The sequence below is a fragment of the Capricornis sumatraensis genome, chromosome 8 (assembly GCF_032405125.1).
Source record: "Capricornis sumatraensis isolate serow.1 chromosome 8, serow.2, whole genome shotgun sequence".
In the NCBI taxonomy this organism is placed as follows: domain Eukaryota; kingdom Metazoa; phylum Chordata; class Mammalia; order Artiodactyla; family Bovidae; genus Capricornis; species Capricornis sumatraensis.
Window position 1 is genome coordinate 6,984,912 of NC_091076.1, and position 18,391 is coordinate 7,003,302.

Consider the following 18,391-nt stretch of genomic DNA (forward strand, 5'->3'; position numbering starts at 1 on the left):
GCTAGAGTCCATGGGGTCATGAAGAGTCAGACACGACTGAGCGACTTCACTTTCACTTTCATGCATTGGAGAAGGAAATGGCAACCCACTCCAGTGTTCTTGCCTGGAGAATCCTGGTGGGCTGCCGTCTATGGGGTCGCACAGAGTCGGACACGACTGAAGCGAATTAGCAGCATGGTCACGGGAGCCAATTCCTGCAATAAACCTCCTCAGATACCCTAAAGGTTATTTCTCTTGAGGAACTGACTCTCAGGGGTCAGAGGACACATCTCAGGAGGGGGCCTGGCCTGGGCCCCAGATGAGCTGGGGCAGCTTCTTCACCAGGCAGCCGGAAGTGAGGGGAGTGGGGGACAGCTTCCCCATCCTGTGGGGAAACAGAACTGGACGAGCTGGCAGGAGACACAGGGCAGGACGCGCCACCGCAGCCCGATGGGCTTCAGCGGACCTGGGCGGGGGGTGGGCACAGCCCAGAGGGAGAAAGACACCTGGGGGTGGAGGGCCGTCCTGCCCCGGCTTCACCTGCAGGCCACAGCCGACACTGGCTTTTGGGCTGAGGTTCCCATCACCAGGCCTAGAAGGGCGGGCTTCCTTGGGGGCTGCGAGGGAACAAAGCCACAGCAAGGGAAGGGGTCCTGGGCAGGCCTTGGTGCCTTAGCAAGGATGCCACATGGCTGGGAGTGGAGAGGCAGCCATTCGGGCCTCTGGAAATTAAAGCTGGGCTCCCCAGGCCCTTTTGAAGGCACGAGCCACATTGAGAGCACAGACTCCCTCCCGTCCCCTTCTCACCCACCGGTGTCCTTGTTCCATAGCTGCTCACCCATCAGACCCTCAGGACCCAGGCAGCCGGTCTGGCCCTGCTGCTCCTCAGCCCCAGCACCCCTGACGCTCAGTAAATATTTGCTGGAGTAATGAGAGAAGGTGAATGTTTTCAACTCTACACCAGCCCTAAGTCTGACATAGAATGCAGTCAGCGGTAATTTGCCCGAACAGTGGCCCAGCTGGCTCTCCCCAGGCCTTGGCTAAGACCACACTGACCCCCACACCAACCTGAGTGGAGGCATCACTGTCCCCAGTTCCCAAGGGGCTTAGTAGTACTGGTGGGTCCTGGCGACTTACATAATAGTCACAATCTGAAAATTGAGATGTTTTATTCAGTGGGAATTTTTAGGACAAGCCTGGGAGACAGCATCTCAAGTAACCCTGAGAATTGCTCCACGGAAGCGGGGTGGAGGAGTCAGGTTTTATAGAAGTTTGCAACAAAGGGCAGGTAGTCAGAACATCAAAAGAATTTTTGTGAATTAAAACTGTGTATCTCAAGGAATTTAGTGCTCTTCTCTGTATGTATGAGAAGACGCAGGGGTCTGCGCTCACTGAAATCATTCCTTTTGTACGCACCTCAGCTCTCTGGGGCCAGCATCCTGCAGCTTTTCACATCCTGAGCGCTCCCGTGCTCACTGGAGGGAGCAGCTGCAGTCTGATGGTTGTTTGAGAGCAGGCATCAGTATCCTTCTTCCTGGGTGCCCTGGAGGGCTGGGCTCACGCATGGCTGACATCGTTTCTCAGTCCCCACCTTCTCCCTGGGCTCTGCCGGCCCTGGCAGCTCAGGCCTCAGATGATTCGGTGCTGGCTCCTCCAGCCCTGGAGCTGAACTGACTCCCTGCTGCCTCCCCGCCCCCATCAGGTGGGCAAGCACAGCCTAGGTAGGGATAGCATGACTCAGGGCACAGAAGCACAAGCACAGGGCTGGGACCAGAGGCCACAGGACGGGAGACGCCACAGACTGCCAGCCAGGGAGGGTTCCTGGAGGGGGCCCTCGGAGCCCCTCCTAGGCCCTGGCTCGCCATTTACTGTCCCCTCAGTCACAGGTCAGAGTGTCAGGAGACACCCTGGGACACAGCTGGTCAGTTCCACCCGGGTCCACCAGTGCTCTAGACACGACCTTGGACGTTTTTGGCTCTGATGATGGCAACAGCTTCCTAACAGGCTGCAGCGGGTAAGGTGTGAGCTTCGACAAGAGCTTGGCCAGAGCTGGTGCTCCGCCGCCAGGGACAACCCACAACACAGGACATGTCGCAAAAGCTTCTGGGAGAAACAGACCAAGATTCCCCAGACCCTAGACCCAGCCTACGCTTCCCACAGGGACCCTCCCTGAGGAACCCAAGGAAGAAGCCCAAGCGGAAACTAAATCAGAATCAGACCCCAAGATAAGGAGACAAGCTGAAGCAGGGCCTGACAATGCCGGGTGGGGCTGCCACGAAGTAACTGTCATCGAAAGCAATGGGTTAAGGCAACTGTATTTTGTTCCTTGTTTACATTTTTCTGTTCTTTTCTTACATTTTCTAAGGTTATTTTAATCCACTTTTTTTTTTTCATTAAAAAAAAAATATCTGTGAACCATCTGCCACGCACTCGGGTGGAGGTGGGGGTGGTGGGATGCTGGTTTTGTCTGACTCCCACCGGAGCCAGCTGTCACCTTTCCCTCGATTCAGGCTCTTACTGTCCCTCACGGAGTTCACACCGAGGAATCTCAGCTGCCCTGCTAAGCAGACAAGGTTCCCAAGAGGCGGGTGCTCTGAGAAACCGAGCCTCTCACTCTCCACGTAGACAACAGGAGCCTGCGATGCCCCCAGACCCTGCCGCGGCCGTCCTGGCTGTGAGCAGTGATTCTTGTGGCACTGAGACTGGGAGAGACCGCGGTGACTGAGCCTCTAAAACACCTCCCAACTCTTACCCAGAAGCCAGCCTTGGAGAGAGTAAGGTGCAACATTTAACAGGCACAGCCAGGACTGGTACGACCATGCCAGGAGCGGCTGGGGGAGGCGAGGGTGAGAAAGCGAACCAGCTGGCTTCTCTTTGGCTGGCTGGGGCCCAGCGTGGGCTGAGAACTGCCTTAGCAGAGCCGGGCCAGTTCCCTCCCTGCATCTCTGTCGTTTGTGTCACCTACAACCGGTCTCACCTGGCAGAAGCCAGACCCTAAGCCACCTCTGAGGGGCCTTGCTCACCTCCACGTTCCAGGTGAGTGAATGAAATGAGCTCACTTAATCATCGCAAGACACCCTATGAAGCAAAGGTGTTTTGGTCAAACAAACGGCAGAACTAAGGCCGTTTAGAAAGGTTCAGTGACTGCCTGAGGTCACACAGGTGACGACGGAGCCAGAGGGCAATGTTCCCCATGCTCTGTCTGGCACCGCCTGCCCTTTTCCCAGGTCTGACCCTGGAACCTGCACCAGGACCAGGGGGAAAAAATAAGGAGGGAGCTTTATTTAATATTAAAGTCGGGAGAGGGATCAGAAGGGAGGCCAGCTTCACTTGGTGATGGTGTTCCTGCGGAAAGAAGAGGAGCGTGAGGCTGAAGAGCGGCTGTGACCCCACCCCCCGCTCCCCAATGCATGCAGGCAGCACAGCGCCCCACTCACGCGTTCATGCTCTTGCCACTGCCACTGAGCACGATGTATGGCGTCTTCTGGGCCTTCTGCTTCTCCTGCAGCAGAGCCACGGTGCCCAGGGGCGTGTCACTGGAGCTCATCTTCTTCAGGAGCTGTGGGTCGGGCCAGTCAGCAAAGCAGGAGCACCCCAGTGCCCCAGTCCCCGCCAACCCCACACCCCCAGAGGCCACTGCCACCTCCCCGTGGGCACCCACCGCCTCCTCGTCCAGCTTCTTCATCCGCCGCTCCGTCTTCATTTTGCCAGAGCCCTTCCCGTGGAAGCGGTGAGACAGCTGCCGGAAAGCCTATGACCGGGCAGAACCCTGTTAGAGCCGCTGAGCCAAGGTGGGGGCGGTGAGCCTGGGAAGGGGCTGGGAGATGGCCCCGGCCCTGGCACCCTCTGGGAGCCCCCAAAGAGAGGGAAGGATGTGCTGGAGCGAGGGGGCAGCAGACTCCAAGAACGTGAGGAGAGAAAGGCGGACAGCTGTCATCAGCTGAGAGCTCAGGGGGCCGCTGGGAAGGGGGCAGGCAGGGAGGACGCCCCCGAGCGATGGACACCACAGTCCCCTGGCCGAGACTCCAGGGCGCGGCCCCACTCACCTCCTTGGGTGTGAGCTTCCGGCCCGTCTCGTCCACGTACTCGATCTTCACGTCGGGTTTATAGCCGTCCTTCTCCTTGAAGTCCTGGGTGAAGCCGCGGTACTCCTCCCGCCGGCTGTACTTATCGTCAATGGCCCTGTGGGAGACGCAGGGGGCCTCAGCACTGCCCGGCGCCCGGGCTCCCAGGGTGCGGCCCCCGCGCCCACACTCACATCTTGTCCTCGATGCAGTACACAGCCGACGGCAGGGACTTGTTGGGCGCCTTCACCCGGGCCACCTTCTGCACCGTCGTCTCCAGCAGCCCTGGGGGGTGGAACCTGTGAGAGCCCAGACTGCCCAGCACTCCCAACAGCATGGTGGCCCCTGAGGGACCCTCCGAGCTGTGCTGCGGGGAGAGACATCAGTCCCCTCGTGCAGACAAAGGAAACGGAGACCCAAGAGAAGTCAGGTGCCTGTCCAGGGCCACCGGCTCAGTACACGGCAGAGCTACGATCCTAACGCCAAGGTCTCTGCGCCACCGCCTGGATTGCGGCCACTCCTCCCACTCCCTGCAGAGGAGAGGCCGAGCCTCCAGGGGCAGTGGTGCCTGCTGGGGCACGTGTGGGCACAGGCACTGAGCATGGGGGAAGCAGCGCACAAAGGCCAGCGGCTACCGTGACTGCCGGGCCCGGGGGCGGCGGGGAGGAAGGGGGCAGGGGGCCGGAGGGCGGCAGCTGCCTGGCCCGCCTTCCGTGGCGGCACCCAGGCCATTGCAGGGCAGCCCGAGCCTCTTACCTTTGTTCTGACACAGGAGCAGGGCGGCCGCCAGCCCTCTATTCACGATGGGCTCCTCGTCCAGGATGGTGGTGGAGGAGGCAGAGAACTGGGGGGGCGGAGCACACAATGATGGGGGTGCTAAGTGGGCTACCCTCCTGCCCGACAGTCACCCCTCCCAGGACTGTGGTCCTTGCTGTGTACCAGGCCCTGTGCGACGAGACGCCTCATTTAACCCACAACACCCCACCAGGTCCGTATACCCCATTTACGCAGGAGGAGCCCAGGGCTCTGAGACACGGCGGCCCCACGGTGCGGAGGGCAGAGCTAAGCCCCCAGCCCAGCGCCCACCCCACCAGGCTCCTGCAGCCTGCAGCGGCCCCTGCAGCCTGCAGCGGCCCCCGGCCCCCAGCCCGGCTCCTCGCCCTCCTCACGTCTTGCTGCTGCTTCTCCTCGTCCAGGTTGACGGTGCTCCAGCCCATGTTCTCCTCCCCGTCAGACTCGGAGCCGCCATTGGCCGAGCGCTCCTCGTCCCGTTCAAAGTCCTGGAGGAGAGATGACCAGGCTCAGTCCAGGCTCCGGCGAGCCCGTCCCCCTTGAGCACTGAGGCTTATTCCTGAGGACTGGCAGGGCCGCCACCCCCGGCACCCAAGAGCAGAGCAGGCCCGGGGAACGTGTTGGGGGTGGGCTGTCCGAGGACCCACCATGAGCTCTTCCTGGTCCTCCCGGTTGCCGGCCAGCCCGTAGGTGGGGATCTCCCCCAGAGTTCGGCAGAACTCGGACGTGGCGTTGAACACGATGGCCCCCTTCCGCTCCGGGTCCTCCTCCTCCCAGCCCCGCTGCCGAGACTCCAGCCTCTTGACGATCTCCACCACCTGGGGGAGGGAGCAGCTGTGCGCAAACCCAGAAGTTTCTAGGGGGGTGCCATGGAGACCCAGGAACCCACCACCCTCACTGGCAGCAGAACAGCATGCCATTCCCACCACCCACAGCGGACCAGACCACGCTTTCCTCTTCCCTGACCCCTGGTCTGCTCTGCACTGATCTCGCTCCATCACTCTGAAGTCAGCGATGGCTCCCCACTGCCCTCTGAATTAATATCCAGAATCCGGCACGGCCCCTCATGACCGAGCCTCTGTCGCGCCTCCTCCTCCGCTCGCTCTCGCACCCCGCGCCTTCCTTCTCCCGCCCCCTCCTCCACCACCCACTCCTCCCCAAACAGACTCAGCTCACGACTCAAGCAAACATCCCTCCCCCTGGAACCCTGGCCCTGCACAGGCTGGATGCTCCGTGGACCTGGCCCCTGCTTCCAGCGCTGAACCACCACCCACCCACCCTGCCGCCCCACTCCTCACGGCCAACGCCTGACCCTGCGCCCACCACAGGCCACCCCACCGGGCAGGGCTCCAAGGGCCGCCAGAACTCTGCTCCCGACACCATGCCCCGTCCTGTGTCACTCCCACCAGCACACAGGGACTGTCTAGGATCTTCCCCCCTTTTCCCTCTGTTATTTTTGGCTGCTGAGCATATGGGATCTTAGTTCCCAGACCAGGGAGCGAACCAGCACCCCCTGAGGGAAAGCACGGAGTGTTAGCCACTGGACCGTCACGGAAGACCCTCTCTGCTCTTTGAAGAATCCTCTTGCAACACCACAGCCCTCCTGCTCTGCCCCTGACAGCAAACTCATCACAGAAGTTTCCAGTCTCCGTGTCCACCTCTGCACTCCTTTCCTTACATGAATGACATCACGTTTTTAAATAAATGTCATCCTACACATAAAAAGGCTACTTGTAATACATGCGTATGCTTTTAAAAATCACCACCACCAAACAAACAGCATGTCCCCATGAGCTGGCTGAACCGCATCATGAACACCCTTTCAGGCCCCAGGGGCCTCCTCCCCACATACCTGCGGTCACGATTCACGGCCTTTCCTTCACAGTTTAGCACATACAGACCCACCCATGAACAGTCTGTTGTTCTGTTATGCATTTTTCAAACATTACGTAATCTGAAGCACACTGTCTGACTCTATGTTTTCAAGTATACACATATGTTTTAAGGTCAGTCTTGACGTAAGCGGCTCCAGTTGAACAGCTTTTCACTACGCGATCCCGTCCCATGCTGTGACTGTACCGCGGTGGAGTTCTCCAGTGCACCAAAGACAGCCTCTCCCCGGACCACGAACGGCACAGCTAACGCAACCCGACGTGAGCATTCACACAGAGTGTGGTCCGCTGAGACACACGATCTCACTCTACAAGGCTCGTCAGTGTCTCCCCACTGATGGGACTCCTTTACATGCCCCTGCAAAGTGTGGACAAGAACTCTGGCTGCCCCACATCCTCATGGACACTTGACGTTATCAAGCCTGACACTTTTGCCAAGTGAGGCGGGTGGGACCTGATCTATCGTTTCAGCTCACCTTTCCTCCACCGCTACCCAGGTTGGGCCTCACCTTGTGTTTCAGGGGTCATGCATCCTTGCACCTCTGTGAACTGCCCTTCTGCACGTGGACAAATACCTTCTCCGTTTGGCCTATCTTTTTACATTCCTCATGACATCTTTTTCTCTTTTTTTGCTGTGCCACAAGGCAGGTGGGATCTTAGTTCCCTGGCCAGGGATCAAACCAGCACCCTGTGCAATGAAAGTGGGGTGTCCTAACCACTGGACCACCAGGAAAGTTCCCTTCATGGTGTCTTTAAAATAAAACTAAGTTTTTAAATGAAAATCAAGTTTTTAATTTCTAACTAGTTAAATGCTGCACACAAGGTGAATATATTTGACACCACAGAACCATACACCTAAAAACGGGTAAGATGATAAATCCTATGGGTATTTTAACACAATTAAAAAGAACCACTACCGTAGTCATAAAATTCTTCACGCTTTTCTCAAATATTAAGTTTTTAATTTTAAGTTCTTAACCTTTTAAGTGAATTTCTGCACAAGGTGTGAGGTACAAACCACATTTCACATTTTTCCAAATAGATAACTGATTGTCCTGACTCCGCTTACCTAGCTGAGCTCCTTTCACACTGGGCCACGTCATGTCGTATGGCAGGAGTCTGTTTCTGGGGGCCACATTTAATGCCCCCAATATCACAGGGCCTCAATTACAACTGTCTAAAAAGACTTGAAAGTGGCTTCCCAGTGGCTCAGTGGTAAAAAATCTGCCTCTCAAGTAGGAAGTGTGGGTTCGATCTCTAGATTGGGAAGAACCCCTGGAGAAGGAAATGGCACCCCACTTCCGTATTCTTGCCTGGGAAATTCCACGGGCACAGGAGCCTGGTGGGCTATGGTCCACATGGTCGCCAAAGAGTCGGACTCGACTTAGCGACTGAACAAAAAGACTAGGTATGTATTACAGCAAATCCTACCACCTGATTAGTCTGAGGGTCTTGGCTATTTGGGGCCCTTTGATCTTCTGTGTAAATTTTAGAATCACTTTGTCAGGTTCCACAAAAACCTACTGGGATTTCTACTGCAACTGTGAGGATACAGACATCTCTACAACATTACTTTTATCCATTAATATGGTTATTACAGACTGAACTGTGGCCCCCCCCCCAAAAAAAACATTCATACATTGAAGCCCTTGTCTCCAGTGTGGCTGTACCTGGAGACAAAGCCTTTTTTAGAGATAATAAAGGTCAAATGAGGTCTGAAGAGTAGGCCCGAATCTAATAAGCTGGTGTCCTTGTAAGGACAGAGGCACCAGGGAATTACACACAAAGGAAGGCCATGTGAGGACACCGTGGAAAGATGGCCACCTACAGGCCAAGGACAGAGGCCTTGGAAGACAGCAAACCTGCCAACACCCTGACCTTGGACTTGAAGCTTCCAGAAGTGTTGGAATACATTGCTGCTGTTTCAGCCACCCAGTCTGCAGTGTTTTGTTATGGCAGGCCTGGGTAACTAAAACAACATGCCCTGTTTAATACCTTTCAAAAAAGGACTACGATTTTCCTCTTAGAGATCTTGCATGTCATTCATTCCTTTTAACTTTGTTGCTAAGCTGATTATTCATTATCCATAATGTCTTCTATTGTTTACCCATGTTACTTCATTATCTATACTGCTTTCATGAATGGTATCTTTTTAGAATTACATTCTCCATCTCTTGCTGGCGTACAGAAACAGAGTGAACTCTCACCTACTAATCTCGCGTCCAGCAACCTCGCTAACACCTGCGTGATCTGGCCCCCGTTTCCCATCACCCCACCGAGCCAACCTTAGACGGGAGCATCAGTGACCTCCGTGCTGACTGACCCCATGGCCAGTTCCCATCCTCCGGATATCGGAACCCTCCCGAGTCTGCATCACCACTGCTCACACCTCCCCTCCAAACCGGTCTTCACATGGCTTCCAGGAAGGCACCCTTCCTCTCCCTCCTGGAGCCTTACCTTCTCCTCCTTATCTACATCCACGCCCAGTGATCCCACCCAGTCCTCTGGTATAAACCCCATCTACACACTGACTTCCATGCTTCCATCTCAGCCTCTCTCGAGTATATATATGAAGTTCAAGGTCATACATCCAACTGCCTATTCAGCATCAATCACCTCCAATGAGGAGGCATCTCAAACCTAACTCAACCGAAAGCAAACACTCGCTTTCTTGCCCACACTCGTTCCTACCCTGCTGCTGCTGCTGCTGCTGCTGCTAAGTCGCTTCAGTCGTGTCCGACTCTGTGTGACCCCACAGACGGCAGCCCACCAGGCTCCGCCGTCCCTGGGATTCTCCAGGCAAGAACACTGGAGTGGGTTGCCATTTCCCTCTCCAATGCATGAAAGTGGAAAGTGAAAGTGAAGTCCCTCAGTTGTGTCTGACTCTTCGCAACCCCATGAACTGTAGCCCACCAGCCTCCTCCATCCATGGGATTTCCCAGGCAAGAGTACTGGAGTGGGGTGCCATTGCCTTCTCCTATCCTAGTCTACCCCATTTCAGAAAATGGCCCGGCAAGTAGAAAATCCAACCTTGATGAATCCCACTGGGTCACATAACCGGCATGATCCTTTCAGCCATAAACTCTATGACTCTGGAGCATAACTTTTAAATATTAACGCTATACCTCATTCACTACAAAAAAGGAAAAACTTCCTTCACCTCGTGCCCTCTTCAGCTATTGACCCATTTCCTCATTCTCTTTAGAGGAGGGGTGGGCAAGCTGTATCCCCCCCACCTCACCCTTGTACAGCAAGTCACCCCACCCTTGTACAGCAAGTTGCACTGGCACTCGGCCCCGCCCCCGGCTACCCCAGCTGGAGAGGCAGAACCCTGAGCCTCAGATATTTGCTTCCTGGCCCCGTGAACAAAGCGCGCCCCGTCCTGGGCTAAGGAATCGTCCCAAGGCCCCTCCTCCTCCAGCCCCAGCTCTTCTCAACCCTCTTGACGCTACTGTCTCCACAGTGGCATTGTCTCCACCAGGGCCAAATCTTATCTGCCCCTCAACACTGTTTGAGGTGCTCCCTCCCTCTCCTCGAAACCCCTCCCTGGCTCAGGGAGGCCTCAGTCCGGTGGCTCCCTGCTGCTCTACCCACGCGGTGGGCACCCCGGGTTTGCTGCTGCAGCCTGTCTCCAGCCCCACAGTCTCTCTCGGTGGGAGGTGCAGGGTTAAAGTGTGGGCTCTGGAGCCAGGCTGTGCTCGGCCACCTCCCAGTCATGTGATCTTGGGCAACTTGCCTACCACCTCTGTACCTCAGTTTTCTCATCTATAAAAAGGAGATAACAGAGCCTTCCTCCTAGTGCTGCTGTGAGGATTAATGAACCCACACACAAAGCACTTAAGCGGTGCGTGGCACATATCAGTGCTCCGGAAGGGCCAGCAATGACCACAGTCTCAAGCCCCCACTCAACTCTCCACCTCAGCTCACACCCTCGTTCCCTTCCTCTGCTCCAGCCCACGTGGTCCTCACACATTCTAAGGTCATCTTGCCAAAGGACATCTGCTGTCCCCATGGCCTGAATGCCTGTCCACTCTGAATCTGGGCAAGGCAGACTCCACTGTGTCATTTCAGTCTCAGCTCAGAAGGCTCCCCCGAAAGGTCTTCCCCAAACACTGGACCTAAGAGACCAACCTCCGGCTGCTCCTGTGTTGTCTGCACAGCCGCCACCAGCAGAGACCACTCAGCTTGCTCATGTTCACAGGTCACTGCCATTTCTGCCCCATGAAAATCAGAGGAGCCCTTGGCTGTCCTTTCCCCCAGTGACTTCCCAATCCTAGGATGATGCCTCACTCACAGCGAGGCAACACGGAGCCCAGAAGGAAAGAAGATGCACACAACGAAGTGCTAAAGCGTCCCACAGTGAAAGCACGGCAGAAACCTAGAAACCCACCAGCAACACGACGTGGAACACAGAGAGGGTGCAGACCAGAGCATGGGGACCGCCTGTGACGGCGTGGGACCGCGTGCCCCCGAGGACAAGCGGCCACAGACGCACCTGTCACGTGGGCCCCAGCGCCCGCCCACGCCCAACCCCCGGAGCCCCCTCACCTTCTCGCCGCTGTCCCGCAGCTGCTGCAGCTGCCGCAGGCGGCGCCCCTTCTCCAGCTGCTTCTGCAGCTCCAGCTCCGCCTCGTCCTCCTCCAGCACCTCTGGGGACCCAGACTGCGGCACGGCGCCCTCCTCTGGGGGAGACACAGGAGACGCCCGCTCAGACCACCGCCTGGCTCTTCGGGTCCCCCACCCCACAGGCCGGGCCCTCACCCTCATCACTGATGTCCATGTTCTCCACGCGGGTGTCATCTGACGGTGGCGGCTGAGGCACGGGCTCCTTTTCCCCCTCCTCTTGGGGCTCCTCGTCCGCCTCAGGCACCCGGCGCCGCCCCCGGCCCCGCAGTCTGCGGGCAGAGGCTTCTCTGTGAGGCTGGCCCCAGGGCCGGCCTGGCCCCCACACCCAGCCGTCTCCCAGCCCACCTGGAACCGAAGTCCCCATCCTGAGTCTGGTCCCCAAGCGGCAGCAGGTCATCGGCCCGCATGATCACCTCCTTCTCCTTCTTACGGATCTTCTTCACCCTCCGCTTGGTCTTTTTAAAGGTCACCTGAAAGGAGGAGAGAGGAGAGACGTGAGGGCAGGGGGAGGCAGGCAGCACAAGCCCACAAGAGTGGACGCTGCTTGCTGCTATGCAGCAGTTCACACACGTGAGTGAGACACGAGTAACCATCATCCCATCTGTGAGATGAGGACAACTAAGGCAGCAAGAGATTAAGTATCTTGTGCAAAGTCACCAGCTCCTAAGCAGGAGAGCCAGGACAGTGAAATCCCCCGAGACTGGTTCCAGAGTCTTGCTCTCAACCACAGAGGCAAGCAACCTACTGAGCTAGAGGTCTACCTGCGTGTCCACACAGCAGCCCAAAGGTGACACCCTACAAAACAACCGCTTACCAGACCACCACCAGCCCTTGGAACGGTCCCCATGAGGGGGCTCCTGCCATCCCCATTTCAGAGGGGCCTCAGGCTCACAGTTAAATGACACCCCAGGCACAGGCTGGCGATGTGGCAGAGCCTGCCCACCAGCTCAGGGGCACCTGGCTCACAGTCCTTGTTCTGTCTACACCGGCTGCCTCCTCGGGGCTGCCGGTTACTGCTCATCCACAGGGACCAAGTACCATGCGATTACCCGATCCCCCTTCTAGTGCCTTCTGGCAGCCTGTGGCCCGAGGAGAGGGAGGGGCAGGTCTGGGAGAAGACCTCAGGACTCACCATCTCCTCTGGTGTGAGGTACTCAGAGGCAAGTCGTGGTCCGACCGTGCTCAGGGACTGGGCCTGCAGCCGCAGCTTGGCACGGATCTCCTCTAGCTCCCGCTCCCGGAGGCCGTCAGCCACGCCCCCCTGCTCCAGTCGGAAGGACTGCGGCCGCTCACCTTCGAGTTCCTCGTCGTACTTGGACAGGATAGAGCGAGGTTTGTGCTGCAAGGCAAGAAGGACAGGTTGGAATGCAGTCTGGCTCCTGAATAGCCACAGAGCTCCCATCTCCTCCCAAACCACCCGCCTGCCGCCAACACCCGCTGCCCGGTGCCCACGCTGCCGGCCTGCCTGGGCCAAGTCGTCCACGCTCTCGTCCTCCACGTACGGCAGGTAGTCGGGCTTCTTCTTGCGCAGCTCCACGTTTTTCTCCGCCCGCTCCTTGTCCAGCAGGTTCACGTTCACCAGCACATCCTCCTCCTCCTGCAGCACTCCTGCAGATGGAGTGGAGAAGGCGGCAGCCGGTCACGCGCCCTCCACCTGCAGGGCCTGGGCCCCCAGCCAGACTGCCCAGTGCAACCCACCTTTGTCCTTGAGGGTGAGGATCACCGTCTCCCCCTCACGGAAGGAGTCGATGGCATGCTCCACGGTGAGGCCCTGCAGGTCCCGGGCGCTGTACAGGTCCTAGAGACGGGGCAGAAAGTGCAGCCCAGTCTGGACGCCGCCCAGGGATCCCAGCACCTGGGACAGCAGCCTCCCCGGCCCCTCCCTGCAGCTGCCGCAGCCTCACCTGCCGCCTCTGCTCGAACTCTTCCTCCACCAGGGTGCTGACACCAAACTCCTGGTCCATCTCCTCCAGCAGCTTGGCCTACAGGACAGGGATGGGGCGGTGACCTATGACCTCAAGCTGTTCTGGATCACCGGAAGATGTGGGGCCTTACTAAGTGGGGATGCAAAAAGCACAGACCTAAACAATCAAGCTGCTGAGAACCCAATGCAGGCGCCACTGAGCACAGGCCTCCCACTGCTCTGAGCCCCCACCTCACGTCCCCACGGCCCGTCTGCGGCCCCCCAGCCATCAGGCCACTGGAGGCACTGGGTGACTCCCAGCACCTCACCCTCTTCTCTGCCAAGTCCTTCTCCTTCTGAAGCTGCCGGCTCCTCTCGATCCAGGCCGCGGTGTCGTCCAGCCAGGGGTCATCCTCCCCCAGGGTCTTAATCTTCCTGAAGACAGAGGAAAAAGATCCTCTGGAGAACCAGCTCCTGCTCCCCCTACCCCGACTCCAGATCTCCGGGGTGCCTCCTCAGACCCTGACTGAGCCCACGTGGCGGGGACCCTCACCCCAGTTTTTGGTTCAGGATGCGCTTTTCTTTGGCAGCTGCCAGCTTCTCTCGCAGCTCCTCTCGCTGTCGCAAGGCCATGGGGTTGATGACATCGGCGGTCACGGGCTCCTCCTTGGTGCCCGCCTCTGGAAGGGAGGCCCAGGCGTGAGGCTATGCCTGCCCAAGGCTGGTGGGGAAAGGAGGGAGCCACTCACGCTGCCCCGTCCCGCTCAGGGGGCCAGAGGAGCCAGAAGCGAGGGAAGAATCCTCTGCCTCCTGATCCCCGGCAACCCCACATTCCCACATCCCCCCCAAGAAGACGGGACCCTCCATGCCTTCCAAAGCCCCTCTGGTCATACTTTAAAAAACCAAACCGAAACAAAAAAAACCCAACACGTGCACAGCACAGATGAGTTTGCAGCACTGTGCACATCTCTTGGTCCCTTTAACGCTACCTCGCAGCCATACTGAGGCTGCCACGTCAACTGCTCAAGTTTAAACAAGCAGCCGAGTCCCAGACCCCATCACAGCGGCAAGGAAGCCCCAAGGCCACAGCCAGCACCCACACAGGACCACTGAAGGGTGCTGACCTGCACTCCAACCCCACTTTCTTCAAAAATCCCTCCAGACAACCTCACTTCTTGATCCCAAATGCCCTCCCTCCCATCACCCTCAGCCCCACACTCACCTTTCTTGACGGCATTGACCTCCAAGGGTTTCAGCCCCAACTTTGCCCGGAGTTTACTGAGGACAAGAGATACAAGTGTTATGAGCTGTCCAAGAAATGGGGGCACCAAATGCATTTCTGGACAAAGAGGGGGAGAAAACAGGAAGGGACTGAGTGGTCCGAAGGGTCTCAAACCTAGGGCCTGACCCAGCAGTGGGCCTAGCCAGGGCAAGGCCATGCTCTCCTGGGCCTCAGAGTCCACTTCGGGAACTCAGCTGGTTGGCTAGGATGATTTACATGACACTTCCAACTTTAATCAGAACATGTACTACACGAAACCCTCCCCAGACAGCTACCCCAGAAGCTGCTTGTCCCAGAAGAAAACACAGAAATGAAAAGGAGACAGGACTTACTTGGTCTCCTCGATGCTGAGTGACGAGGCATCGCCTGAGCTAGTTTTGGAGCTGGCGGCTGGAACAAGAAGCAGCAAGGCTCAGGGGCAGAGCACTGGGCCCAGGAGCCGCAGCCCTGGCTCCAGGTGCAGGGCCGAAGACGAGGTCAGCACCTCGGCCTCCTTCCCCCCAACCAGGAGCTCCTTCCATCCGAGTCCCAGGCTCTGAGAACGCTGCTTCTCCCCATAACTTCCTTTCCTGATCCAAAGGGTCCAGCTTTCTACGACCTTCACTTTGCCACCTCTCCACTTTTGCGTATCCTGTGCTTTCAACCTACACTGCCTTCTCTGGCCTCAGGCTGTTAACAAAATCCTATCAGACCCCACTTCCTCCCTGGAGTCCTGCTCCATTACTGATGAGCATGAACTGCTCTCCTCTGCACAACACAGCCACAGTCATTTCTGGACCTGCTTCTCACAGGGTAGGGACCGTCTTGGCAGCATAACTATGCCCTCTGTGTAATTCATGCAGTGAAGAAATATACTTATTGGAGCCTCTTCTGTAATGTTGCTGAGATCACTGAGATAAAGGAGCATTTAGGACATCCTCTACTCACCTCACAAACAGCAAGTGACTTCACTGAACACCACACGCAGAAGTCAGATTCGGACTCAGATGGAGCTGCCCCTACCAGGCGCCACCACAACTCATCGTTCCAGCATGTTTGCCTCACAACCTACCTCTGTACCTTATCCCACTTGAACTCTGAATCCCAACCACTCCAGGCTCTCTCCAAGATCACCAGCCTCCTTATTTCAAAACCCCAAGGATTCTTTTCAGCTCTGGTTTTCATCTGGTCTCCAGCAGTGTGTGACACAGATGATCACTCCCACAGATCCCCTGACACGAGATTCTATGGTTTTCCTGCTTTGGGGGATAGCCTACCTCCTTTTTTCGTAGCCTCCTGCTCAGCGTAATACTAAAACACTGGCATTTATCAGGTTCTCCTACCAGTAGGCTTCCTACTCCTAGTCTCTCAGTGGACTTCATATGCCACCTAAACACTCATGATTCCCAAACTGTTCTATCCAGCCCAAGCCCTGAGTTTCTCCATGCACATAAAATTCAACACTCTTCAAAACAGAATTCGGTTGTCTCCCTCCAAAAATCTGTTTCTCTTCCAAACTCCTGAAATTCAGTCGACAGCACTGTGCATGCGTGCTTCGGTCACTTCAGTTGTGTCCAAATCTTTGCCACCCTGTGGACTGTAGCTCTCCAGACTCCTCTGTCTATGGGATTCTCCAGGCAAGAATACTGGAGTGGGATGCCATGCCCTCCTCCAGGGGATCGTCCCAACCCAGGGATAGAACCCTTGTCTCTTTTGTCTTCTGCACTGCAGGCAGATTCTTTACCACTGAACCACCAGGATAACATCAGCAGAGATCACTACCACTCAACTAACTGCTCAAGTCAAAATTCAAGGCACACCCTCAATTCCTTCTCTTTCCAGACCTCATCCAAATGCTAAGCTCCATCACCTCCTCCTCCAAAACACCTCTCCAATCTGTCCGCGTCTCTCCATCCCATGGCTAATGCCTCGGTGCAGGCCACCATCAGCCTTCATCTCACCTCCAGTCTCTACTGCCCTTCTCCCAGATCTTTGCAAAATATGAATGTGATCAACTCACTCGTCAGTTCAAATTCATGGCTTCCTCTCAAAACAAGTTTCAATTTCTTAACAGGGCCTATACGGCCCTTAGTGTTCAGAACCGTGTCTCTCTTACACACTGCTGTCTCTCCTATGAACTCTACACAACTCTGACAACGTTTGTTCTTGCCTCTGCACATGCTGCCATCGCTTCATTCATTCAACACATTCAGGGAGGGGTCGTGAGGAAAACAAAGAAAATCTCTACCCTCAGAGACTTTAACAGAGAAAGACAACCTTCAGTCCCAAATAGCCACAGGAAGACCCTTTAGAGAGTGCTGACGAAAAAGCCAGAGGATGCCTCGGCCTGGTGCGCTCGGCCTCCATACCCAGAGCCCACATACCCGGGGCACCTCCGGTCGCCCCGCCCCCTGCACAGGCCCCTCACCGGCCTCGTAGCCATCATCCCGCTTCTCCCGTTTCACGCGCCGCTCGGAGGGCTCTGTCTGGCTGCGCTCCCGCCCGTGCGTGCTGCTGCGGGCCTCATTTTCGGCCCCGCGCCGCCCGCTCCCGCGCTCGCTCCCACGCTCTCGGCTTCGCTTCCGTCGTTCGCCGCCGCTACTGCCGCCGCCGCTGCTCCGATGCTTGTGTTTTTTGTGCTCCCGGTGCCTAGGCGGCTGTTCGGTAGCGCCGCCGGTGCTGGCCGCTGCTGTAGTTCCTGCCGCCTCCTTTTCCCCGCGGTGCTTCTTTGACGACCCCATGGTGGTCTGTCTAACCCCGAGCCCGGCCGCCGCCGAGCCCCGACGACGCAAAATGGGAACACTTCCGGGTCGCCCGACAGCCGGTGTCCTGTTGCCGGAAACCAAGAGCGGCTGCTTCCGTCGTTTGCCTCGGAGCCCGCCCCAAAGGCTCATGGGAAGGCCGGAATCTGAACCCGACTGCTCAGTCGCAGCCAGCCGAGCCGGGGGGCCGAATGCGCATGCGCGCCTCAAGGTTCGCCACTGGGTCTGGGGAAGACAGTATCCCAGAATGGGACCTAGGGACCATCCAAGCCAGGATCGCCAGAGCTGGAAGCCCCTTCCCGGCTTCCCTCCGCTTTCACACCCTCAATTACGGATGTTCACTGGCTCACGGACTGTCTCTGGGCAGGGTCCACCTCTCCAGTGGCGTCCTCCTAGTGTACTGCCTGGGGTCGTGGCTCCATCGGGTGTTAAACGACGTAGCATGTTCTCCCGAGGCCCCCAGCTCCACAGTCCAGCTTCCTTCCAACCCCTACATCTAGTATTGTCTGCCAACGCTGCCTTGCCACGCTCCTTGGATTGGGTTTTTAACCTGAGCTCTGCGACTGCCCCGGAGGTCGAGTTGAGCTTCTGTGTATCTGTAAACCCCCTAAAATCGAATGCAAAATTTGGCACATCCGTGTGTGTGTGAGCTTTTCTTTTTCTTTTCCTTTGAGGAGACTGTAACTTGTAGTTAAAAGCTCAGTTCACACAATTCCTCCTGACACCCCCACTTGCCAGTTGCTCGATCTGCCAGCCCATCTGTTAGGGTGTGATTATGCGCCCTTTTAAAGGCCCGCCCCCTCCCCCACAGGACTGGGCGTTCCCAAAGGCGGAAGGCATTCTGTCCTGTTCACTCTTGAATTTCCAGGACCCAGCATTGGTAGGAGTTGCAGCTGTTGCTCTTGGGAGATGCCCCACTCACTCCTCTGGGCAGAGACAGAGCCGTGTGTGCTGGGCGGGGGCGTCGCAACAGCCAGGGTTCCTGGGGGATGTGAGCACAAGCCAAGTGTGCTGCATACCCACCTGCCGCGGCCTGCTCCCAACCCACAGCCACCTCCCACCACCGCCAGAAATCCCACACCGTGTTTTCCACAAAGCATTTAATTTTTCTC

The 18,391-nt window shown here is 57.1% G+C and overlaps 1 protein-coding gene across 1 annotated transcript; it reads right to left on the minus strand.

Annotated features, from left to right (window-relative positions):
• Positions 1-2,225: 2,225 nt before the first annotated feature.
• On the minus strand, positions 2,226-17,284 carry SART1 (spliceosome associated factor 1, recruiter of U4/U6.U5 tri-snRNP). Its single transcript, XM_068976948.1, has 20 exons — positions 16,946-17,284; positions 14,871-14,928; positions 14,479-14,534; positions 13,810-13,936; positions 13,586-13,691; positions 13,258-13,335; positions 13,052-13,151; positions 12,819-12,961; positions 12,486-12,692; positions 11,699-11,823; positions 11,489-11,622; positions 11,276-11,409; positions 5,483-5,653; positions 5,213-5,323; positions 4,800-4,887; positions 4,238-4,328; positions 4,026-4,161; positions 3,641-3,730; positions 3,417-3,538; positions 2,226-3,324 (listed from the first exon to the last, which is right to left on the minus strand). The coding sequence occupies exons 1-20, from the start codon at positions 17,256-17,258 to the stop codon at positions 3,306-3,308; spliced, it is 2,409 nt and encodes an 802-aa protein (XP_068833049.1). The 5' UTR covers positions 17,259-17,284; the 3' UTR covers positions 2,226-3,305.
• Positions 17,285-18,391: the final 1,107 nt, after the last annotated feature.